At 39.7% G+C, this 26,236-nt stretch overlaps 1 protein-coding gene across 1 annotated transcript in view; it reads right to left on the bottom strand.

Annotated features, from left to right (window-relative positions):
• Window positions 1-5,868: 5,868 nt before the first annotated feature.
• The window catches only part of commd10 (COMM domain containing 10), a 66,446-nt gene continuing 46,078 nt past the window's right edge, over window positions 5,869-26,236 (bottom strand). The window contains exons 6-7 of the mRNA XM_075468999.1: window positions 8,149-8,208; window positions 5,869-7,898 (exon numbers count right to left, since the gene is read on the bottom strand). Coding sequence (XP_075325114.1) covers window positions 7,860-7,898; window positions 8,149-8,208 — 99 coding nt within the window. The 3' untranslated portion in view covers window positions 5,869-7,859. The remainder of the gene's footprint in view (window positions 7,899-8,148; window positions 8,209-26,236) is intronic.

The following is a 26,236-nucleotide window of genomic DNA, read 5'->3' as shown; positions in this document are numbered from 1 at the left end:
GTAAACAGGAGTGGCTCTGAATAATGAGACCATCATGACCACATATGTTACATGTATTTTATTCATAATTGTACAAAGCAGATTGTATATGGAGGGAGACATGCCTGACAACCTTCTAAAAATGGCGATGATAGATTTTGTTTTAACAACAGACTCAGGTGATTCCAGTGCATGGATTTCCAGGGCCAAAAGAGATTCTCATAGGTTGAGTATGTGAGCACACTTTAGTATGCAGCGCAGCTGTAGCTGTGGAGACAAGTGTGTATGTAGGGGAGTTGAAGGGAGAGGAAGTGACACTGAAAAGCCAGAGTTAACAACTTCAAAGTTAACCAAGCAATAAAAGTGACTGAAGTGCAAAGTTTAAAGGAAATAAGCACAGAGCTTGCACTTTAAAAAATACCAGTGGGTGGATTTTTGACCAAGCAGCATTGTGGTGCCCTAATGGTGTGACTATCATACACTGAATCCTTGTTCTTTTAAAGCACACACACACACAAAAGGTTTTTTGTTTTTTTTACAAGATTTCTATCCACAGGTTCAAATCTATATAGAGTTCACCATAATGTAAAAAACAGGCTTTTAAATTACATCCACAAAATGCCCTTTTTTCTCCCATATTTATCACTATCCCCTAAAGATCTTCAAATGGTGTCAAAAGAAATGTGCCTGGCAGAAAACTGATGCTTGTTGTGCTGATGTGAGAGGCTCTTTTCCAGCACAAAGAGAGTCCTCTCTATCAGAGCAGGTTTTTGTCAGTAGATAAAACTTGCTATTGACGATTTGTCACTCGCAGACAAAGCAACAGCACCATGAATGGAGTTTTCAGTGCAGACCCAACGTTTTCTGACTTTGAATGATATTATCATGCATTAAACTCATTTTCTCCCGCAATGGCAAAGCAAGAACTGTGTTTCTTTGGTGCCTTTGGCTAATTTTGACAGACAAAGAGCCAGACGAGGATCAAGGTGAATCAATCAACTCATATTTTATGCATTTTTCCATCGGAATCAAAGCCCACCTTCCTTGGCAACTCTTGTGGGTTTGACCAAATGGAGCAATAGTTGAAATGTTGCTCCCTCCTCCAGCAATTAGGAAGAATCTTATGACATGGCAATGAGAGATTTTCCACTCCATTCAGCTATGAACCAAAATGCCTATGTTATACTTACAAAAATTAAAGTCAATCCCATTTGAAATGGTTAATATACAGTTAAAAAAAAACATTTTTAACAGTGTGTTATGCAACAAGATAGGCCGCGTACTGTCGACTGCAGCCTGAAGTGTGTTGATACAATATCCTGGAGTTATATGATAGGAAATCAAAAGACCCTGTTGTAAATAAAGTATTTAGATTATTTCTTTGTTTAATATTAGATTTATTGGTAATGGTCAAGTGCCCACTGGGAAAAAAAAGTACACTTCAAACAAAAAGATCCAAGCAAAATTCAAACTGGAAGGCTAAACAGAGACGGAAAATGGCTTGAAGATGTAGCTGAGAATCTGTCATCCTAATAAATATACCGTATATATATACATACATATATATATTAGGGTTGTATAATTGTATGTATGATATATATATATATTAGGGTTTTTGGGTTGTTTTGCTAAAACAACACCAAAAACCACAGACCTTATAAGAGAAGTGAATCCTTTGATCTGATGAAACAAGGACTTGACTAACGGCGTGTGTGTAGGTATCTAAGCATGAAGAATCACCTCATTAAGAGGATCATTGCTATGCTGCCATTGCTGCCAAAACTTCTTCAAGCAAGTGTGAGGTGAAAGAGCAGAATAATTCAATAGAATAGTAAATGAGGTATGTCAATCTTTTATCTAATCAAAATTAATCTTGCTTTGCCATTGAGGAGAACAGTTGTGAAAAAATTTGAATGGTTTGAATCCTTTCTTTGAGTCTTTGGAAGGTTTGAAAAAAAATCTAAAAACTTTGTGTAGTAGGTGATATATATGGAAGAGATTAGAAAGACGTGTAACTGGGACACTTGTAAAGATTGCTTCAGGCTCACAGTGTACATCAGCAAAAAAATACTGTTACATTTCATGCTTGTAAACCTGCTTATCTACAGTAAAGTGGAGTACAGTGTCTGAAGAGGTCTGCAATCTATTATGGCCTCAGGAAAGACTATTTTTGTAGTTGTCAGCTTATCAAAGTGTTTCTTTCTTTTTTGTATACAATCACCTCTTCATACTCTTCAGAAAAACACAACTCAACTTAAAAACTTACTCAGATGTTTTTGTGCCTGAACTGTAAACACAAGCTTTTGTACAAAATTAAAACGAACACATATAAAGTGGGAAATTATGGATGATTAAAAAAATAAATAAATCTGCAATGCCATGTCCTGCTCAAGCAATATGATTAGCTACCATCAGTTAGTTTGAAATAATATCCACAAAATCCTCCAAGAGGAAGAGTTGATGCACTGACCAATAATGGCATTTTTACCACAGGAAACATAGGGTTTCGACTTGGACTTGGACCTCTTGGCCTTTGAAACTCACCCTATCTTTTTACTGTATATTATGTATGTATATATCTATATTATATTATGTAACTTTTTGAATAACATCACAGCAAATAGCACCTGATGAACAGGCTTTAATCAGAGTCGCATGTGTGGTATGTTTTTTTAGGCTAACGCACATCCTCCTGAACAGTAACTGCACTGTCAAACATTCGTTTCAACTGGCCTGCAAGTGAATGAAAATGCTGCTTTAAGCTTCTATTACCCCAATAAGGCTGTTTACAGTAAAATATTTCTAAAAAGCGACAGATTCGTGGAAATATACTGAAAGGTTGGCCAGATATTCAGTGAGTGTCCCATGGCTGTTACCCTCTGCTGGAGAGAACAGCATTAAATATTTTAATAACCAGACACACATAGGGGACAGTGGCATGCAAATAAGATGGATCTTGACACAGCACAGATTTAATGTGACTAACCCTTTGTTATTGTTCACTTTTATTAGCTGCTCATAAGCCCGCTCGGCTATTATGAAGGAATGTTCCTCATAAAACAAATGCTATCTGTGCAGCTTAATGCTACTGTTGTGGTTCTCAGCTATTGCTTTACAAAAGACGCACTTGGTTTAGTCTCCTTTGTCATCTGAAAGCAGCGATGTTGGAGCTGCAGTAAGAACATGAACATACTGTATAAACAGGAGACACGAACAGCTCGTTATCTATAGTAAATTCTTCTTTTGTGTCATTGCTCAAACTGAAACCGTGGAGCTTTGACAACAAATCTATAAACTCCTCAGATCAGTAGAATACAATATTACAGTTGTATATAGTATTACAGCAATACACAGTAGTATAGGTGAAGCATTCAGTGACCATTCAGCACTAACTTGTCAAGGGTTTTGACTGAGATTTTGATTTTTGTGGCTGCCATAGTCAATGGGAAGCTGAGCTAATAACCTTGTGTGATTTTCTTGTAAAGGCTTTCAATGTAACAGTTAAGAATAGACGACAGAAAGACAACACGATCACATAATAATTTACAGAACTGCTACAATGGTATTTGCGATTCATTTAAACCCCATATTGGATGTAGCACGGAAACATTTTGAATGTTGAAACCAAGAAATGTTCATTTTAGAATGTTCATTTATTTTGAATTTGAAGCAGCCAACAAAGTTTAAAAAGAGTTAGGAAAGGAGGAACCGAAAAATTGGGAAAATTGTGTTCAGCGCTACGAAGGAAAAACGATTTGCTGTAGAATGTGAAGGCATGTCACGCCATGTCGTCTGCTGGGTCCGAAGCACCATCTTCTAAAGGTTGCTCTTCCATTACTTCTGCCTGCTGAAATTATTGCCTGGATAGGTTTTGTTTTATTTGGCTGAAAGCAGATAAATCCCATGGAGAAGGGAAGAAATTGAAAAGAGGAAAGAGAGAGAACTATATAGAGAAGATGGAGCTCACAGGAAGTAACTGAATCGCACCCTTCAATGCTAAATCTACTAAATAATAAGCCTGTATTTGGCAGTAATCTGATCCCGAGCAAAATCCAACCCCCCTTTTTTTGCTTTAGACATCTAACTATTTACAATATTTCTCAGTACAGTACATGTTTGTTTTATATCTTTGCATGCTGTGGGTTCCATATCAAAACAAAGATATGTTTTAAGGACTAGAAATGGACTCACATATTGACAGATGCTATTAGAGGCTGATTTCATCCATATATATGCATATACACTCATATACATATGTACACATTTTCTTTGTGTTTTCACATTGAATTCAGGTAAAATTTCACATTTGTGTTGGTGACCACCTTGCACTATTTACCACTCAGCTGAGTGTAGAGTCTGAAACTCAGAAGAACTCAAACATAAAGGGATAGTTTGCCTCTTTTAACATGAAGCTGTCAATGCTTTATTTTTGTGGCCCCAGCCAACTAGCCGGACTAGCTTCGTCAATGCCAAAACGAGGCTGGAACTCGGCTCACAGCACGCAGCAGGGGGTAAGTCAAATTTATGATATTGATATTGCTAATATAGGATGTCATACAGCTTCATGTCAAAAGAGGCGAACTATCCCTTTAACACTGTTCTACTGAACAGGAAGCATTATCAGTTGTTTTTTTAATCTACTGCATGTCAAAGTAAACTGCCCACATGGAGCCCGCACGACCCGCAAGCCACCGTGTCACAAAGCTTGAAAAGAATTGACAATTGTCTGGTTTACACAAGCATATAACCGGGTTGCCTCCGACATGTCTGATGTTTATCTGTTTAGGTTTTTGCTTAGCCTAACACTAGATATAGTCACTGATACTTATTACTTCATAAGCTCCCCCTGCCCATAATATATGAGCCCAGTGGAGCTATTAAGCGAAATCTCACATCACAGTCACAATAAGGGGTCATGGTGAGTAAAAACAAAGGTGTAAATGTGTCATTGCGTTTGTGATGTGTGGTGCAGCTCTGTCAGCCCCACGGGATCACCGCCACTTACTGATTAGATGTAAAAAAGGTAGAAAAGCAACACATACTCCTTACTCCTCCCACATCAAAACATGTTTAAGTCCGAGTGGTTTTCAGCTGAACTTAGTTTGTCTCATTACACCAAAACGTGTCAACAGCTCTGACACGTACATGCAGAGGCCCAAATCACCAGACGCACGCACGCACGCACGCACGCACGCACGCACGCACGCACGCACGCACGCACGCACGCACGCACGCACGCACGCACGCACGCACGCACGCACACTCCTATCACTCTCATTGGGACTCGTTGTGTCCTGTTCTGCCGGATCTCAATGTGAATCTTGATGTGTGAGTTTCTTCTTCCCTGCCTTTTTTTTTTTTTCTTTTTTGCAGGCAGCAATCTCTTCTCGGCCTTGCCATCTGTTGTCCATGCTGTGGAACACGGCGCTCTCTCTGGCTGCAGGCGTTCTCACACGGTGGCAAAAATTGTCAATTGAAGTTAAAAAAAATTTTTTTTTAGTGGAGGGTGGAGGTTTGTGACTCAGAAAGAAGTCCACGATGTCCCTCCAATATTACAGATTGTGTTGTAATCATATTTGGATGCTTTTCATGAGAAACCTTTCTGTTAGAGGAAATGAATAAGAGTGAACATAATTGTCTCTTTTTCTTTCTATTGTTTTGATTGGGGGGGTGGTTGTTGGGTTTAAATCATCTTGAAATAGTTTTGGTATCTCTGAGGGTGGCAGCTGTTTATTCATTTTACAAGGTGCAAGTGGAAGTGATTTTGTTGTTTGCTTCAGTGAGAATTTATCTCTTTATGACCTCTCTACATGCCCATTATCCTATCAACACGGCCTGCCACATGCTAAGGTCAAACAGAAATAGAATTAAATGTGAAGCAGCCTGTTGACTGAGGGACATTTTATTCTCTTTGAAAATGCAGCTTGTAAACAAATTTCAAAATTCCTACGACAAAGTAGGTTAAATAAAGAAGCCTCGGAAATCCAGCTTCTTCTGGGGGAGCCAGAGGAGTTCTCCCCCCTCCACACAAGAAGTCAGTTGTCTACAAAGCTGGGCAACACATCCTGCTAATTGGTGCGACACTGACATGAGTGCACAGTTGAAGTTTGTGGCAGATTAAACTGTGAAGGAGCACAGCGCACATTAACTTTAAACAGAGACTGAGCTTTGACATGGAATGGGAGGATATTACATGTAAGACTTAAACTTGGACCCATTCAGTTTTAATGGGTAGACTTGACCAAACTTTTGACAGGTACTGTGTGTGGTTTTTATATCTTTTGTGACCATTAAAATTGAATTTCTCCTGGCTTTCATTTACACAGAGACCAGGCCTTGTTAACCTAAAATAACTGCAGTCGTTTGCAAATTGGCTGTCGAGTGGCAAGACTTCGACATCAACTCTAAAGTACGTTCTGAGCGTGTCTCCCAAGAAGTATCAAGCTTCTACAAATAAAATGAATTAAATGAATAAAAATGTCCAATGACAACTTCAACGAGCTGCCTTCAAATATTTAAGCTCAAGACCCTCTGCCACCCTCTAAAAATTAGATGATGCCCAGCCAATACCAGGTTTCGGTCCACTTTGTGTCCTTCACTGAATAACTGACAGTTAAGGCTTTGAAAATACATCCACTGCCAGCCACACTGAGGCTCAGAGTCTTCTTTATAAAGGTTCATCAGTAAACACACGAAAACAAACCGCCTGCTGATGTGATAACCTTCAGATACCTTGAGGTAGAAACTTCCTGTACGAACAATCCCCCATGTTTTTTTGCAGAGAACCATGGCGGTGATATGCTGCGATTAAATCAAAACATGGACTCTCTTTAAAAGAAGAAAAGAAAAATCACACATGTATAAGCAGTGAAATTATTAGCATGTGTATACACACATAATACAGTAAAGAGAACAGATTAACTGGTTACCACCACAAACCTTTTGTAACATTTAACAAAAGAAAACTCTTAGGATCAATAAAAGGCTTACCATAATAGATGCAAATCAGAAGAACAGCACTAACACATAGAAATGATTTGGGTTTACGTAATCTCCAGAGAAAAACAACACCCGGGGATAGGGGAATTTGTCGAACTTGGATTTGTAGTGGGGAAAAGAGGAATTTATTAACACACACACACAAACCTGCATGTTAGGGCAGGCCCATGAACAAGGACATATCAATGTGCCCGTCAACACACAGACACGCTCGCACATTCGCACACGCAGAAGTTCCACTGTGCATTCCTGAACTCCCATCTGGTGAACCAGCAGTCCAGGTTGGTCTTAATGAGAAATAATGAGCCTTCACTAAACAACAACAGCCTGGAAGCATTTCATCTCCTCTTCGGAATTTAATAGAATAACAAGGAATGTAGTTTAACTCAATATGTTACAAAACCCACTTTCAAATTCCACTTACAATTTCAGATTAATCCCCCCCCCATTTCCCTTATGGTGCAAGTTCAATTTTAAGACTACTGTGTATTGGCACAACGTTGTCATCTTAATAGATAAACTATGTCTAATTGTAAGTAATGTACAGAGAAACCAAGCAATATATGTTACTATATAAGGTCTAGAAAAATGTTGCTAAGAAACTCATTTAAGTACAATTTATATTAACAAAGAAGAAGGTCAACATAAAATTCCAAGCATAATCAAATTCTCACACTGAACTCTCAGTAATGAGCACAAGACTGGTTTGAAAAGAGTTCAAAAGGAAAAGAAACTCCTTCCACCATGTTTGACATGTTTCTCGAATAAATCGGAGCAAGACCAGAACAGCAAGGACTCCAACAGCTGGTATAGCTGTCAGCATCAACGCGAACAGCACAGTGTTGTTAGTGTAGGTGTGGTTGTACACAGAGTGCCAGGCATCAAGTCAGGGAATCCAACTGTCCTTGCACGATTTCAAGCTGAAAGAAAGAGGAGAATATTTTTAGTGTTTGTAAAAAAAAAAAAAAAGAGGAACACAAAAGAAACAGACACAACAAAAGGGGAGAGAAATGGAGGACGAAAAAGAAAAAGGCAAAATGTATCAAGGTATAAAGCAGACAGAAAGATAGAGGGATGTTGTCAGGCCAAGGTCTACCAATCAGGGAGAAACGCACCATCTTACAAGTGACACACTAACAAACACAGGCGCACACACTAAGCTGAACAGACCTTGTTGTAGAACTCAAGGAGCTCCTGGTGGTTGAACTCAACAAAGACATTTTCCTGAACCTGCAGGGACAAAAAAAAACAGCAATGAGAGAAAAAAATGAGGAAACTAAGTTTTCACGTACACAAATACATCACAGCAGAGGGAGAAAAAAAAAAGCAGCAAAAGAGCACAAGCAAGAGTCATGATTGAGACTCGCTGAGCTGGTTTCTCGTGCTTTCTATAAAAACCCTCATTAATTATTACTATTCTCTGGACAGTATGTACCATCTCTAAGTCTTATCCATCAGAGAGTTTAAAAATAAACTAAAGAGGCTGTCCGGCACCTCGTGCAGCGAGAACCCATCACTCTGTGTCCATTCGGCTAGCTTGCTTTATGAATTGTTGAGGTGGATGCATCATTTTTATCTGAACAACACTGTAAATGCTTGGAAACTGAGAAGACTGTAGTTTTTTGAAAGTGACAGATTTTCTAATTCTTGCTTGATATAGAAATTTTACAGCTCAAATTTCTCCTCAGTCAGAGGTTCAAAGCTAACAAGGACATAACCCGTTTAAGTAAACCCGTTTCTATTTCATGAAAAACTGTGCATCTTCTTGAATCAAATTTTATTACTGAATACTGCATCCTCATCGTGTGCTTGTTCATAGGTCCCCCTCTATGCCCTCTCTATATTCTCTGTCGTTCTGGGAGGACTGCAGGCTTGACAAATTATCGAGGGAGGCAAGCCTCCACAGACTGCACAAGAAAACAAGGTCGAACATGTCTGGACTGCTATTATCATCATCATCACTAGCCCATCAGACACAAAGACTGAACTATAATCCACCCCCACGAGCAGGTGTAATAGCGAGGCACTTTATCAGCACTCATCATTGAGAAAATAACTCCAATACATAAAATGGTTTCTCAGGATGAGAAGGGCAGTTTCATTGGAAAGTGCACTCAGTGCTATTACACTGAATGCTGATAATAGCCCCGAACTCCTCCTACCAGCCAGGAGAGCAGAAGAGAAACGGAAGAACTACGAGACAAGAAACAAACAAATAAAAGGAAGAAATCTGTACTTCATGATAGTGAAACCACAAGTGGCTGACTGATAGTGCATTCATATAAAGCTCTCCTCCCTGCAGTTTGGCGCTTTGAGATTAAAGAGGGCTTGGGGGCTTTGAGCAAACTGGCTGGCTGGTTGGGTGGGTGGAGGGAGACTATGTGTCACAGCGAATTAATGGCAGAGATATTAATTAGAAGCAACATTAAAAGATCATAAAGGGGCGCACAGAGAGCTGTTATCTCATGTCAAAGTCCTAACTCCACAGCAGCTCCTCGGCACAAGGAAAATGTAGGGCAGTGTTGAATTTAGCTTCGGCTGAGACTGCTGCAAATAAAAAAAACAACCCAAATAAAAACAGCCCAACAGGTAATAAAACAAAGTAGTGAGTGGTGTAACTCAGTCAGGGGCAACGCAAAGAAGATGCATATCAAAGTAACTCTCCAAGGGGAGAAATAATTCCTCAGAAGAAACAAGGTTGCTGTTTGGAAACGATTTGAAGTAAAAAAATTGTGCATTCCATTAAATGAACTAAATGATGAAAAGTCTGCTTCCAGCAGCACTAATCTCGGTAGAGGCAAACTCTATTATAACGAGGCAAAACCAGTACAGCATGATAATTTATCCTGTAAAATAAACTTTACTGTGCTTTGGTCACAGAAAAGCCACCAAAACACCACCGAAGTCAGATAACTCTGACTCTGAGCGTCTCTATTACTGTCTGACAGAGGTGAGACGGGGGTCGACCGAGGTGCAGTTTGTGTGGGGAAACATGTCAATCAAAACTGAGCAACAAGAAAGAGAACAAACAGGACTGTAACACACTTTTCTGTCTGCTGCACAGGAGCTGAGGATGAAAGTATGTTCATGTATGTTTGACCTTTTGTGACTTTGAAATGAACAAGATTTCTGGGGCACAGCCAGCATGTTAGAGACACAGAGATACAGCGTTTTCATCTCAAGTAAGTATGCACGAGTGTGTGCGCCTGTGTTTGTGTGTGTTTGGCCCATCTCATTGTTCCTCAGGGTTGCGATTTTACCAGGCAATAACCCAACAAGACTCTGACAGATCTAGGCTAACACTAATGGGGATAGGACGCATCATCCTCATCATCACAGCCCTATACACCCAGCACACACGCATGAATATACAAACATAGAGGTCTTATCTGTCTCGGAGCCAAAGTACTGTTTGACAAGATATGAAAAACAGGATTAACCCGTTAAGATAACCACAAATTCACTTAAGACTTTATCGTGGGGGATCCAACATATAAGAGATGATAAACTAGCAAAAGAAACAAACACAGACAAAATGAAGTGACCCGAAGAAGTCAGGTAACGCCGTTTACACTTCAGTTGCCGCTAAAACGAGACACTAAATTTTCTATTGCATCTTCCAGGAAACTTTTAATGATTTTTGACATTGTTCCCTAGAAGAGACAGCAAAGTCAGGGAAAGGAGGGATAAGGTCGGTCTTTAGGGATTGCAGCATGACTCAACATGAGGCTTTTTACTGTGTACTCTGGGTCGGACACAATTTACCTCACTGGGAGAAAAGTTGTTTGGAAGAACAAACATAAACTACTGCAGCATTAAAGGAGAAGTTCGGTTTTTTTTAAACCTGGACCTTATTTCTGGCATAAAATACGTTCATCTACTCACCGATATATACACGGATTTAAATATCGTCGACTTTCACCAAACTGTTATCGGTGAGTAGATGAACGTATTTTATACCAGAAATAAGGTACAGGTTTAAAAAAAAAAAAAACTTCTCCTTTAAGACTGTGATAGATTTTTTTCTCGTGAAAAAAAAAAAAAAAAATTGAAAACATGATAATTATTCGGTTTTTAGGAAAACATATAGTTGTCAGAGGATCAGCAACTGCTGGAAGTGGACTTTAAACAAACTGAACACATCTACTCCACTCAGAAATCAACTCATGAGGTCAACTCATTCGACCTCGAGATGAATAAACTGCACTGATGTTACAAAAATAGCAATCTTTATGATGTTTGACTTAAAGAAGGTATTGTTGTGATGAAATAAAAAAAATGATAATAATAAAATGTGATGGCAAGTGTCGTTTCTATCCCGTAAAGTAGTTACTGGTGTCATTTACGTCAGTCTTTACAGGACCACAGTGCACTGCACAGTTTAGTGGTATACATACACTAGAAGAAGGGGTGAGACTGGGGCTGAGTGCAAGCAAGAAGGCGCTCTTCATGAATCATTTCCACTAAAGAATAACTTGGACTTGAAACACTTGTCAAAGCCATGATATTCTTTCCTTTTTTTATTTAAAGTGTTTCATTGAAACTGAATGTCTTTCTTTTGAGTGATAAAAGCACAGAAAAGCACGGAAGGAATGAGGGAAGGAAAAGGGAGTTAAAGATGACAAGGACGAGAAACTCGCGAAAACAAAGAGAGAAGAAGAGAATGAGTGACACGGTGAAAGGGAATTTAGCAAAGACATTCAATGACGGAGTAAAAGCTGAGGTAATACAGTAAAAAAAACTGAAAACTGCAGACAAACTTGCAACAAACAATCAGAAGCATCTCAAACATCAAACAGTGGAGGATTTGGTGACAAATAAAAAAAAATTGCCATATCCACATATTTAGCTGCATCAAACAAAGCTGTTTATCAATTGACAGAAAGGGGAACAACACTTTTCAGTGTCTGGTTGTAGCTGTATGCCTGCTGAAGCATACCTAAAACTTGCATGGAAAAGTCGATACCAATACAAATGCAAGCTAGTCAGGCTCAAATGTCAGCGCCAATCCATCTTCTGCTGGACAGTAAAATGATGCGTGTGAAACTTTGGAGAGAGGTGTTAAAGATCTGAGGTACACCGTAGGGATAAATACACAGCGCTGTGCAGAGAAACATAGACCTTTGCTGCTGTATACTCTCATGGAAGTTTAATATTTCACTCCACTTGAAGACTACACTCCATAGAACATAAATCAATAACATGATTCATTTGTGTTCCAGTTGCTGTATTGTTTTTAAGGACCACCGTTTCTTTTATTCAGCTTTCTATCAGTTCTACAAGTTATACATTTTTGGATCTATTGTAGATTAATGGAGGCTGAACAGAAAACAGCAACAACAACAAATAAAAGACTATTATAGTAATCAACTATGATTATACTATGAGCCGTAACTTTACAACTCAAATAAGGGTGGTAACAGCTCTTAGCAGCTCAGGTTCAATGGATAAAAAGCTTGTTTTACCTTGTTTTATGTAGAGTTGTCATTCTGAACAGGGCCTAACCTTAGGGCAAAAGAAGATTCATGCTACCGTGACTTTCTCATGAAATTCTTATTCTACTGACACAGCCAGCTATGTGTGCCAGAGCATCCAGCCATGTCCAAAACATTACGGGTAGGAGAGAAAACGAGGTCCCTATGGTGGTAGTTAAGTATGTTTCCTCAGGGCTACACCGGTGGGCAAGTTGTACCTTTAACCCAGAGCTGGTCACTTTGCCCACAAAATTCTGTGACATTTACACCTAGTGATCATTATAAATACTGTAAAAAGAAAAGAAACAGCCCCTTCCAACTGGTAAGTACACAAAATATCAATATTACATAGATGGTATAAAATTAAAATGGGTCAAAGACGGGGAAAATAAAGGTTCTGCTGTTGAACATGTTTTAAAACAAACCAGCATGTGCAGTGTTCCAGAAGTGGAATGCGCCCCTCATTAATTAGCACCATGTATTTAAGTATTTGTTCATATACTGCAGGTCATATTATTCATCGCGATTTCAAACCACAACATTGCATGTCGCATGTTTTTCTAACATCACGCAGAGTCGTTTAAAACAATATTTATGTGAGCTAAATTCTTTCATAAAAACAAATTGCTACTGTAAATATGACACCAGAGCTGCATTAAAGACTGCAGTCTTTAATGCAGCTGAAGTGTTCTGTAAAGAGACCGCGAAGGATAATAAAAGTCTTCCGTCTCTTCTGTGACAAGGAGCCTTTTGACAGTTCGTCCAACTGGACTTGTTGCCTGGTCTTCAACTTTTTGCCTGACGGAGAAATCTTGACATTTAGAGAGAAAGATACAGACAGACAGACAGACCAGGAGGTGGATTACACAAGGGGATGAGGCTGTTGGAGTTTGGCAACTGTGTATCCCACCTACTGTCAACACACAAATACACACTCTCAACAAAATACACCCTTTCCTTTTCTGGTTAATTTACTGTCACACACACACACATATACATACTTTTCTTAGTTTCCCCACACATCCAGACAGTCATCAATCAAAACAACCACACTGCTTGTTTTTACATTCTTCTATTGCTATGGGCACTCGCATTAACAAAAACCTGATGAGTGACAAAAACTTGTCTGCATGCTCGACTACTTTTCTGTCTCTCTGCTTTCGGTCAGCTTACAGCAACTAGTTTGAGCACTTCTGGCTGTCAGTTAGCATACAATGGACAATTGTTCACCAACCTGTCTCTGCCTGCCTCCTTCTTGGTCTTTTTGCCAGCCTATATTCAAAAACCTTCAGAGCTGTCTGAGCCGCATTCTGTCATCTTGCTGTGGGATGATCACATGAAATCACTGAAGGGGGACGTGTTTGTTTTTGGCACGTAGAACACTGGGTAGTGTTTTCCAGGAAATGCCAACTATGTGACTTTCATATGATTGTCAGTGATGATTCTTACTTTTCTAATCAGAAAAAACTATGACACTTTTTTTTTTTCCGTATGCAATTTAAGCTCACCACCATGACAACAAGGCACATGTAGAGCTTCAGCGTGGGCCCACTTTGCTCATAGAAGAGCGTTTTCTCCTGCTTGAGGACGCATGCACACATTTGTCCAGCTGCACATCTGTCAGTCACTAAAACCGATAAATAAAGGGACCTGTGCTGTCACTGCACAGGTTTTAAATATCTCCATAAAGATTTCTGTTGCTGCTTTGGTGCCACAGGTGTGCTGCCCCATCTTATGTTGTCCATATGTTTATACTAGAAAAAAAAATACACCATATGTCCACATGTTTATACTAGAAAAAAAAAAGCCAGATTGACTTCAGCATTAAGGTGTGTTGCATAACAGCTTTCAACTAATAATGGAAAACTAATGTAGCAAAATTTGATAGATTATATATCCAATACTTTGTCTAACTACATTTGCCAAACAAGAACAGGGTGGCATCATAAGCAATTACAGTATGCTGACTACTGACCCTTGAAATGTTCAAAATGTCATGAACCATTAGAGCCGGCATTAATCAAACCCACGCATGCTGTACAGTATTCCCTTAGCCAGGATAAACTGTGATTGATTTTCCACTGAGTGGTCACTAGTGAATCTAATACAACTTCTTCAAAGACAGTAAAAGAGAGAAACCTTGTGCGATTCTCTAAAAATCTAAGGTAAACTCTAACATGATTCCTCAGAAGCTAAATAAGTTACTAAAAAGATTTACCAGACAAAACAGACTTTCAGAGTTAGTTAAGGCGAATCCCCAAAATATTGTAGAAATCAATGTTTCATTCACAGAAATGCATCATGACCATTATGTTACACATAGTATTATCAACTATTTCTCTGCTCATATTTGTCTGACATTCATTTCAAAGTGCTGCACAGCCGGTTGTTTTTTTCAGTTATTGTAGACCTTGCACTCTCTTGAACTCTCTTGTTTTCTAACAGTTTATTACGACTATTAACAAACTGTACATGAAGTCCAATGGTTGAAACTTAAACCTACAACTGTAATCTGTGTCTCTTCTGCCAATGTTTCTGCTGACATCTGACACTTAAAAACTGAACCAGCTGATGGAGATCCTGTGATCTTAACTGAGCTTAAAAGTGGGGTTATTTTGTAAATCCCCTGAGGTTTTTCCAACTACTGAGAGAGTTTTTCAGTCTCTAGATGGTGACTCTTCCAGACAAAATATGATGCAATGGGCTTGCTGTTACACGTAGGGCATTCTGGACACACACCAAAAAAGACAGGGAATAGGGATATACTTTTCAAAACTCCTCGGAGCCCTTTGCCTTGATGCACTAGATAGAATACACACTGTCTGCATACAGCACAGTTCCTGAGTGTTCAAACACACTTGACATGCCAGCTAGGATGGGAACCTAATTTCCAATGAAGAGCCATCATCAACAGGTCTTGACGTAAATACCAACAAAAGAATCCATATTTCCTCCATTCTGTCTAATGTGACAAGCGTAACGTATCCAGTAGGTGTTCAACACAGCTTGTTCAAAGTCACTGAGTGCAAGTTCCACCTTGCCTGGTGCAGCTACAAACTGCTGTAGCCTGATTTAAGCCAAGAAAAATGACATGTTTCAGAGAGCAGGGGTGCATTTGTCATCTTGAGTCTGAAAGCCTCCTCCTTAGAAAAAAAAGAAAAAAGAAAAGAAGGATCTTTTGGAGTCTTTAAGAACTCCTGGCAGTACAGAAACAGTCACTGCCATCTTGGTATGCCCATGTATCATGAGCAAAATGGAAAGTCTGAAGCCTTTACCTCTTAACCAAATACTTGCAGCTGTTACTATGGTGCTACTGTTTAAAGTGCTGAACTGTAGTAAACAATGCAATGCAATAAACTTGCAACATCAGTATCAGTACAGCATGGCTGGGCAGCTTTCCATTCAGAGGGAAAACTTTTGGACGGAAATTTTTTTCTTTTTAAATTTACAAAGAGTATAACATGCAGCAACAGCAAATTAGACAAGCTGTGTTGGCCTTACACAAAACTGTAATGTTCCAGTGCACAACAACAAAAATTAAACATGTTTAATCTTCCCATGACCCTTTGAGACCAGAACTATTCAGAAAAATGGTCATTGGGACCCTCATATGCAGTGTGGATGGATGTTGGACAATGAGCTGGTAACCACTCCACAAAACTGCCCTGCAGCCAATAAACAGTGACAGACAAGGAACCTCAAAACGTCAGGCTTTCAGTAAAAGCCTGCTGACTGCACCGAATAAAAGGTGCCAAAGCCAAACACTAGAAACTGCCAATCACCTCTGGTATTCATAACAGAAATGAGCAGAAGCAGGCAAGTGCACACAAATGCAGGCCCACAAAAAAAAAAAAAAAACAGGAAATAGCAGAGGGGAGAAATTATCTTCCAAAGTGGGTCATTATGGCCCAAGGTGACCTTTGTCAACGCCAAAACGAGGCTGGAACTCAGCTCACAGGACGCAGCAGGGGGTAAGAAAATGGTCATAAATAATATTGCTAATATGGGATGTCATACAGCTTCATGTCAAAAGAGGCGAACTATCCCTTTAAAGGCAAAAGCAACTGCCCCGAAACACCCGTCAGTGAGTGGCTGAAAACATTTGATCAGTTGAATGTTTCATCCTTCTTAAAAGTTTCCTCCTTTCTCAACTGTCCCCTTTTATTCAGTCTAAACTCATCCTGGGAGTTTCAGGCACACTTTGGACATAAACAGCTCAGTTCTCACTATCCTATGTATCTATTAGTACGTCTTATGGAGTAAGATTTAAATTAATCTAATTTCAATAAGACCTTCTGTTTCAGTGCAGTTAAAAAAAACAAAACCTTTTTATTGATGTCTGAAATACTAATTAAACAGCCTTAACCTATCATTTAGAATATTAATACATGTTTTAAAGTCACAATGTACCTGCACACAGTGCAAAATGTATAGATAAATCTGATCGGGATAGACTCTTACTCTGACTGTCTTTTGAATCTACAATGTAAATAACAGAGGCTTATGAATATTTCATATAGAAAGAATCTGTACACACTTTTCCTCTAAACTGTAATAATTTAAATTCACATATATTGTTTAAACGTTCCCCCCAACAATCAGATTCCTCACAATTTCAGGGTAGTCATCATTTTCAGCAGGGGATCGGGTTGTTTGCAGCTCAAAAACTACAAAAGAATTGAGTGAAAGTCTTATTTTACAGCTTCTGCTTCACACTTCTTAAAAGGCGTTTTTAAATTTCTCCTTTTTGAATAACATTTGAACAACATGCTCTGGTAATTTGACATTTTTCTTGGCAACACACTGACAACATGACAGTCCATAGAAATGCCCAGACTCATTATAACCTCTTTCTTTACCTGGCAGTTCTCTGCTCATTTACCGTCTTCAGTAATATCCGTTAGTTTCATACAATAGGTAGCATCATCCTTAATCACCTTTTTTTCTTTTTTTTTCCCCTCAACACCTGGGCTTTTCAGAACCCTGATTGCAACTTTATACATTTCATTATAGTTTTATTATTACTTATACAAGCTGAAAGCAAAAATTGAAAAATAGCCAAAATAGCCTTTTTAAAAACATTTCTTCCCCGACCAACACCGGGCCAAGTGTTAGTCAGCTATGCCACAAGGAGTAACTAATAGCTTGGAAGAGTGGATTCCATGCTGCTTTGTCTAGGGAGACAGCGGGAACTCTTGGCAACAATGAAAGAAAAAAACTAAGTTGGCAAAACAATAAACAAACCAAGACTTTCGAATACTTGAAAACACGCCGGGACATTCGCAAACAATCCCACCACAGACACAAACAAAAGCCCCCAAATATAGTGTACACTCATGAATACAAATGCTCAACAACACAAACAACAATATCATTACACTAACACTAACAAGTTATCTCAAGCTGACAGACACAGAGTTTCATCACTGCTCGTGTTCCGTATACCATGCAGTGTCACAGTCAGCATGAGGTGAGGTCTTGTTCTGTCTCCTTCTTCCTGTCATGGTACTTTCTGTCTCCTGGACAGAGCCATCACCTTCGTTTGATGCATTCCTTTTCTTTAACTCTGTGACTTCACCACAGCTCCTGTCTCCTCCTGCATTAACTGATGCCTTGTTATAAGCACACCCATCAGTGAGCTCTCCATCCGTAGCCCAGCTGAGGACTGACATTTATCAGGAGTCGGCTTTGCTTGCAGCCTCTCTGCCTCTCTCCGCATACCCTCATGAATACAGAGAACCAATTAGAGGAAGAACAAGGCACATGTCTACATGTTCAGAGAGGCTAGGCCGCAAATCCAAAAAAAAAAAAACAATACCAAAACCGAGAAGGCAGACAGGGGGGGGGGGGGGGGGGGGTTGAATAAATCTCACGACTTTTTGAGCCACTGAAAAGAAACAGAAATGGGGGCACTACCTACAGTGCAAAATGGGTACTGTAACAAAGGCAGAAGAAAATAATAAGTTTGTGACTAAAGAGACAAAAAGATTTGCTCAAGAATCACAAAGCACCTAAATTCAAGAGACTTAACAATGAGACACCCCACACAGCCAAATTGTGCAGCAAACTCACATTTAGTACTGGTGAGGCTTGACATTTACAATGAGCAGCAGGAGGCCGCCCCTGTGGATAAACAAATAACATCCTCAGTGGTGGACTGAATAGGACGGCGGATATTTTGCCTATTGGTTTTGCCTCACAAGGATGAGGTCACCTATGTCCTGTCTGTTCAGCTTAAGCATGTCTGCTTATTCATTATTTGCTTGTGTTCGTGTAGCGTCCACCCAAACTAGAATCCACCACATCCTGTGTTGTGGTTGGATACAATGGGACATGACTCGGCTTCCACCAGAGCGAACTGCTCCCACATCCGTCTCTTGAATCTTCACATGCTACGCAGCAACACAGCACGAACAGGAGTTACTTATTGATGATGATGATGATGAGTTCTGTATAAGGGTTTCCATTCAAATATGAATCACTGGGAGGAGAAAGGAAGGAAGCAGTACACAGACAGTAGAAGCCACCATCAGGTATGCATTCTGGAGCAAACACTGCGTTATCTGTCTTAGTAATTAAATTTTCCCTTTCATACACAAGCCTCTAAATCTTGGAAAAGTTCCTGACAGAACTGTGTACGGTATGTGATATCTGGCACACATATGCAAAGAGGGGATTGTTAATTGCATGCACCAGGTGAGAGATGCTTTACAAAAATATGCCAATTGGCAGTCATAATCTCACCTTCAAAGGCGAGAAAATTCCCTATTTATAGTAAACTTACATAAAGATACCTTTAAAATTCTCATACTTTCAGATGACCTTTATCTACATGACATTTTCTTTGAACTGCAGTTGCACGGTATCAAGGTGGAGAATTAGAAAAGTAATTGGTGTGTTTGTAGTCAGAGCCCATAAAAATACTTGATCATGGATCTGGATTTATATTCCTTTCTCCTTATACTGATTTAATAATGCTTTCAACACTGAATGGGCAAGTACAAACCTCATTCAGTTACATTGTGCTCATGTAAGATTTGTGCATCACAACAGCGTAAGAAGGAACAATTAAACAGTTCACAACTGTATTCAGAGTTTCTTGACACGGTCAGAGTGCCTGCAGCCTGGGGAGCTCCTAAGAACTACAATCCCTAAAGAGTTTTTGTTTTTTTTCCTGTGTGCATTTGAACCATTAACAGCTATGCTTAAGTAACATAGCAGTGGGCATTTGTCAAAATCATTAAACCACTCTGTTGTACTAAGCTGAATAACCCCCCGTTTGATCCATTTTTCTTTGTTTTGTTTCATTTTTAAGGTTAAGTTTAAGAGGTGTTGTTTATATGGCCGACTTTTACTGTTGTTGGAGCTGGTTTTTGTAATGGCAAGTGCAAATCAACTCAAACCTGCTGTAACTGTTCACTTATGTGATAGAGTATTCTGCTTTGGCTGGCAGAGTACCTACAATGAGGCAGGAGCTAAAAAGGTCCTAGTTTTTGTGCTTATGTTTCAATTGAGGACGGTAGTTTATAGAACTCAATTTTTGGGGTCTATTTAAGCTCATATCATGGAGTAGGTACTCTAACAGCAAAGTAGAAACCATCTGTGGTGAAAGTATTTAATAATCCAACCCAACCCTGTTAGTGTACGTTGACTGTTTGAACATAAGTGCAGCACCAACACCTACCACTGCAGAAAACCTGCATTAACATCAGTTAAATACCGACTGTGTAACAACTAAAGGGGACACAGACTGACACTGAAGTCCACACTTTATGGAGCCTTTACACAAGTATGTGAACGGTCTATTACTCCACTTCAGCATTGCAAACGCAATGCTTTTTTACCCAGCACTGTAGCTGGCTCATCAAACGTTAAACTGGTGCAAATAACTGAGGAAAGAGACACTTTGCAAATGCAAAGATAAACTAGGTTTCACTCAGACGATCAACGATGAAAAATATAGATGTAATCATAAAACAAAATACTCTGAAACAACATGAAAACAAGAAACAATTATGCAACCATTTCCCACAAATCCTATAATGTTTGCTCCTCTTCCTCCCCATTAAAGAGCAGTATAACAGTGTTGAAAAGAGGGGCCTACGTTTAATGCCCTGATTATTCTTGATATTCATAACATCTGTACATTTCAGGCTACGACATGTCAAAGTGGCTGCTATGAGCATGGCTCACAGGGGTTTATGGATCATAAAGCCTGATAAAAAGGGAGCACAGACAGACGAAGAGAAAGAGACAGACAGGCAGCGACAGAGCTGATGAGTCTGAGAGAACAGTGGGGCCTCTGCTAAGGGTCATTTGTTGGGTCATTAGGTTCCCCAGTTAATGAAATAAAAGACTAATAAAGAATGTCTCTATGATGTCCAACACAGAGAGAGGCTGTTTGGTGTGGAGTGTCCTCTTTCCCCACCACTTCCCAACCTACACACACAGGAAAACGTGTACCCACACACATAAGCATGCTTTTTCTCACTGTGTTTGTTACTTTCTTGTCCATGCACAAACACAGCTGAAAGTCTCTAGGTGGGAAGGGTGGGATTTTCACACGCCTAACTCTCCAGAGTGCATTCAGTACAGTACATAACATGGCAGCGGGGCATACACACAAAGACTGGGATTGTCTGCATCCCAGTGGGTCACCCACTGAAGGAGAATGACAGAAACACACTGAGGCACAGAGACAGATACATACACGGGCTCCCTGCAGGCATGACCAAACACACACACATTTATATATATATATATACACGTACATATGCATGCATACACACAGCATTCAGAATTGTGTTTCCGTGAAGCAGGGGCCTGCAGAGCTGAGGCTTTATTCTCATGGGGCCCACAATGAGAACAAATACACGGGATGGACAGAGTCACCCTCTCATTACCAGTATCTACCATGACCTCTTGATAAAAAGGCTGACTGACTAAAAAAAAATACACAACTAATTACTAAGAGACCCAATATCTTTGGGTCAATAACAGTCATTTCAGAAGCTGACTTTGGTAAACTGAAGCATGTAAGAGAGTTCTGAGGTTTAAGTTTAAGACATTTTGTTTCCAAACAACAGAACAACTGCGACTATAAATATTACCCAATAGCTGCTATAGCTCCTTTACCTAATATTTATACATTTTGGGACAAGTTCAGCTGTTTTAGTTCAATAGATTGTCATCATTTTTTAGCTATTTTTTGGCAGTTATTTCATAAAGAAAGCAGACATTAATGACCTAACAGAAACAGACATTTTAATGCCACTTACCAGGGCTGTTTTCTTTTTTTTTTGTTACATTCAATCGTCTTCTCTGATGTTCTCATAGTCTTCCTCTCTTCTCCCTATCACCCATAACCTTGTAAAACATGTTTCCTCTCCCGTCACTGTGCATGCACAGCTATGCAGCAAACTAAATAAACTAAAAAAGAACGGATGAAATACACTGCTGAGATGAGATTAAAAAACTTGAAAAAAAAACCTGAAAATTAAATCCAGCCTATTTATTTCAAGTTGTCGGCTTTTCACACACGAACAACAACATTTATCTGGGTTACACTTGTTCTCATAATTGCAAACATTCCAGGATGGAGACAGCATGGAGTGCCCACGAGGCAAGAGATGGTGCACACATAACAAACGCCATGTTCCCGGTAAAAAAGAGTCAGGCTGAGAACATTGTTTCTGCATGCACGTGCCGCAACCACTTTGGACTCTGGTACTACCATACTACCAATGGGGTTGGCCGTGCCAGTGCCTCCCATACAATGGGAGTACAATCGGTCTAAAGTACATTGTAGAAGTGGGCATAATTTAGTCCTTTTGTCAGAGGACACTGCAGTTCTAAAATCAGAATTGCTTTAAATTAACACGAATTGACACATAGTGTTAATGGAATGATTTTCAGTAACAGTTTCTGACATATTCAACCCACTGACAAAAGAAACAGAAAAACATGTCAATGAGAGCAGTTTTATTTGGTATTTGGCTGTGTTAATATACACTTCCCTGTTTTTACATAAAAATGCAAAAGATGGACCTTTGGAGCATGTGTGGACCACCTAGGCCCATTTGAGTCTAGTTGAGTGTATACTTGCAGGAGTGATTTGATCCCCAACCACATTATCTGTGTGTCTGTTGATTTTGTACAAATTTTGGACGAACTAACATCTTTACATACATCTTATATTTGTGGTTCTGGTCCAAGCTGTTGGACAAACACAGTATTGTTGTATTCTAAAGGCCAGTAAAGGGCTTGCTGTTTGGTGAAAACCTGATGACAGCGTAGCTAAACTCTACACTGCCAAAAAAAATTATCTCAAAATGCTGTATTAACATGGGTCTGCCCATATTTGACAACCTGATTAGACAATAAGGTTGTTCCTTAAACATATATTACTGCAGTTTTACCTTTTCTCTCAAACATTTCACGTCTGCTTTGTGTGCTGTGACAAGCGGAGATGTTTTAGTCCTCATTTCTGATAAATATAAATGCACAAACAGCTCCAACTGCTAAGGCATTAAAAAATTGATGAATGAAAACTAGAGTTTATCAATGTTTGAACACCAAAGCTGCCCACTAACCCCCAGCTTTGCATTTTAGGAATCCTATCATGAAGACTAACACAGTCATCCAGATGTTTGTGGAGTGACTTCATCCCTTATCATATATCAACGTGTCTCTACATAAACCAAAGCTGCAACTTGTGGGTACCAAAAGTGCAATGTGGATTTGACACAAGATAAATGCAAGCTGACATTTATCAGCAAGTGATGAGGCTGTGGTTTCCATATAAATACAACTAAACCAATCTCCAGAGTCAGTAAAATGTGCTCAGTGCCGTCATGTTGGGCTTCAGTATTCGGGATGGATCTGGTTCACATCTTGCATGACGCGTGAACTCGTGGTGCTTCAGAGGCAGCATGGTGACATCTGTGCTCCTCAGTGGCCTCTGTGAGCCAACTGAGGATGACTGGGTGAACCGCATCACCACCACATCCTTCAGCAAGCCTCTCACTACTCAGAAGCCATGACTTTAATTAAAAACACAGCTCATATTCACGGATACACTCGAGCAGAGTGCATGGGGTTAGAGGCATTGCAGTGCTTTCTGTGGTGCCGGCGACATTTGTGAACTTCCATGACAAATGCTCTTCTGCCTCTCCTCTGTAAACCACTCCTCCAAAACTTCTTCCTGGTGAGGTGCGGCCACATTATCATACGACCACATGGAAATCTGTCCCTCCCCTCTCTGGGGAAATATGACAGCTCCTCAGCACCACTAACCCTCCCATCTCCAGACTTTTGGTCAGTATTGAGTAGGAGCAGAGCATGCTTCTGCTCAGCCTTCCAGTACGTCTGCAATGTGTCATCTGCCATATGCTGTTTTTGCTAGCTTCTCCGTGGCCTGAGAGCGTTTAAGTGTAAACTAATAATAAGAAATAAGTGCTTGACTCATTGATCAGATGCAGTTTCACTGCCTCATGTAAATATGTACTCGCCTTGTTTGAAATCATTACACAAAAAAAACCAAATCAATAATTCAAGCTCCCGGGTTTTCCTTATTATGAGGTTTTTGCTTGGTCGTTTTCTTTACTTAATAACTGCACTTATGTAAAACTTAATGTATCAGCCAGCTTTTATTACAGTTCCTGTCCTGTGCCGTTATAAGCCTGAGCCAACGGCAGCAAAAAGAAACTGACAAATACCATGGCATGAACAAAACACTTTGTAAATCTTTGAAACGGTGAATCTAGGGCAGTTTATTCATTTTACAGAAGACTCAGAAAAAAAACTTATTGATGTTTCAAATCAAGAACATCCAAAACAACTTTCTATAGAATGCATTTACTTTAGAGTTTCTCCTGTAATATGCCTCACACACATAACACTTAAAAACATCCAGGTTTTGAGGCCCAGCATGTGATGCATGCTTATTTATATAGCTGCTCAATATAAAAGAAAACACAGGCAGGAGGCTTTAAGGAATTCTGATTAAACCTCTCCATGTGGGGTGAGGAACAGCTGTCCAAGTTAATAAGCTGTACCTACATCAAACCAGGCTCCTAACCACCTGAGCTTGGCAATTTCAATCTAAAAAAAGGTAAAAATAATAAAAATGATGCAGTTCGCGACTATTTCATTGATGTTAAACTTGAAAACCTGTGTCAAACCCTCCAGAGTCTTTAAACCAAGACCCGTGATACAAGGCTCCAACATCTTTTCATCATGCAAAGAGAAATACTGAGGATTCCACCCATGCTGTCAATTTATTCAATGTGAAAACACAGAGCAAGCCAAAAACAAAACAAAACAAAACATTTTTTTAAATAAATAAAAACTTGCTCCCACATCCTAACCACCAGCTTGACACTTCAAGTTCATTCACACTTGTGTCTTGAAAACAAAAACATACCCCACCTATGCACCCACTCGTGTATTTAACCCATTCATGCTGCTTTATCCGCGTGGCGCTGACAAACATGGACTTCCAAAAAGGCTGTGTGTTTATGAGAAGCCGCCGTAAAAAAGAAAGCCAACTTAATGCCCGTCTAAATTGATTTTCAGCTCATATTTCAGCATCGAGTCGAGTCTGTGAAAGGCGAGAAGGATAACTACAGGAGCATGTCTGCACCTGACCTCCTTTTCAACATTTACTCAACAAAGTGACTCATAAATAACAAACTGATTGTAGAACACACAAAGTAATGGAAAGGCGTAGAAAGACAGAACAAGGAAGACGATATGGAGAGGAGTCAAGAGATGGGGGTGTAAATTGGTAGAGGGGGATAAAGACAAAAGCTGAAAGATGAAAATTTTAATTCTGATCGAAGCAAGAGAAAGACGTTAATCCATTTCACAGTCGCCCACCACCACCACCCTTTATATGTGGTCTGTGGGAGTGGCTGGGGCTGGGCTGGCCTAGATACATGCAAAATGAATAAAGCTATAATATCCTTTGATACAAGTCTTTGAAACACATTCAGCTTCAAGCAGCATCTGTTTCCACTTCTAATCTGGTTTGGGTGTTTCTTTAAATACAGCCAAGTATTATCATCATCAGCAGGCGTTAAGGATGGGTAGGGACACACAAAAAAAAAAATAAATAAATAAAAATCAATGGAATACTCCAATTTAGAGGAAAATAATTTAAATAATCCCAGCTGATGCACTTTCTGAGTATACATTTTTAACTTGATCAGGGCCTATGAGATGCACAAAGCAACACCAGAGAAAAAAGACAAACATACACTACATGAACATAATGTTGATTAATGATAAAGCAGCTTACTTGGGCGTATGTTAGAGAGTAGAGGTTTGATACTTGGCTCACACTGTGCTCTCTATCTCCAACAATCTCTCCTCTGTGGCCTATTTTGCTCCGCTAGCATTCAGCATCTGAAAAAGCCCAGAACTCAAAGTGTGTGAAGCTTCTCCCCCTGCTCGTCATTACCATGTTTGTTTATCTGCTGCTCGCTCCCTCAGAGGAACACCCAGCCTTGTTAAAGGAGAGAGAAGTAAGCTTCAAAAGTGGAAATAAGGCATACATTTGAGTCCAGTCCCAGGATGGCGCACAGTACCAAGCTATTTCCATAATGGTAGCTTAATAGGAGCTAGCCAGCTGAGTGAGGGGCACATTGCCCTCATTAAGGCTCTCGCTCAGGAACAGATTAGCGCTTCATTAACATACAGAGAGAAGCGGGGGAAATTACCACTCTCCATTTCACAGTCTACAAGGCAGGCGAAGACCAGAGTTACAGATAAGTGGTGAGGAA

The sequence above is a fragment of the Odontesthes bonariensis genome, chromosome 6, assembly GCF_027942865.1.
Source record: "Odontesthes bonariensis isolate fOdoBon6 chromosome 6, fOdoBon6.hap1, whole genome shotgun sequence".
NCBI lineage: Eukaryota > Metazoa > Chordata > Actinopteri > Atheriniformes > Atherinopsidae > Odontesthes > Odontesthes bonariensis.
The sequence above is the reverse complement of the archived record's forward strand: the minus strand, read 5'-3'. Positions and strand labels throughout refer to the sequence as shown.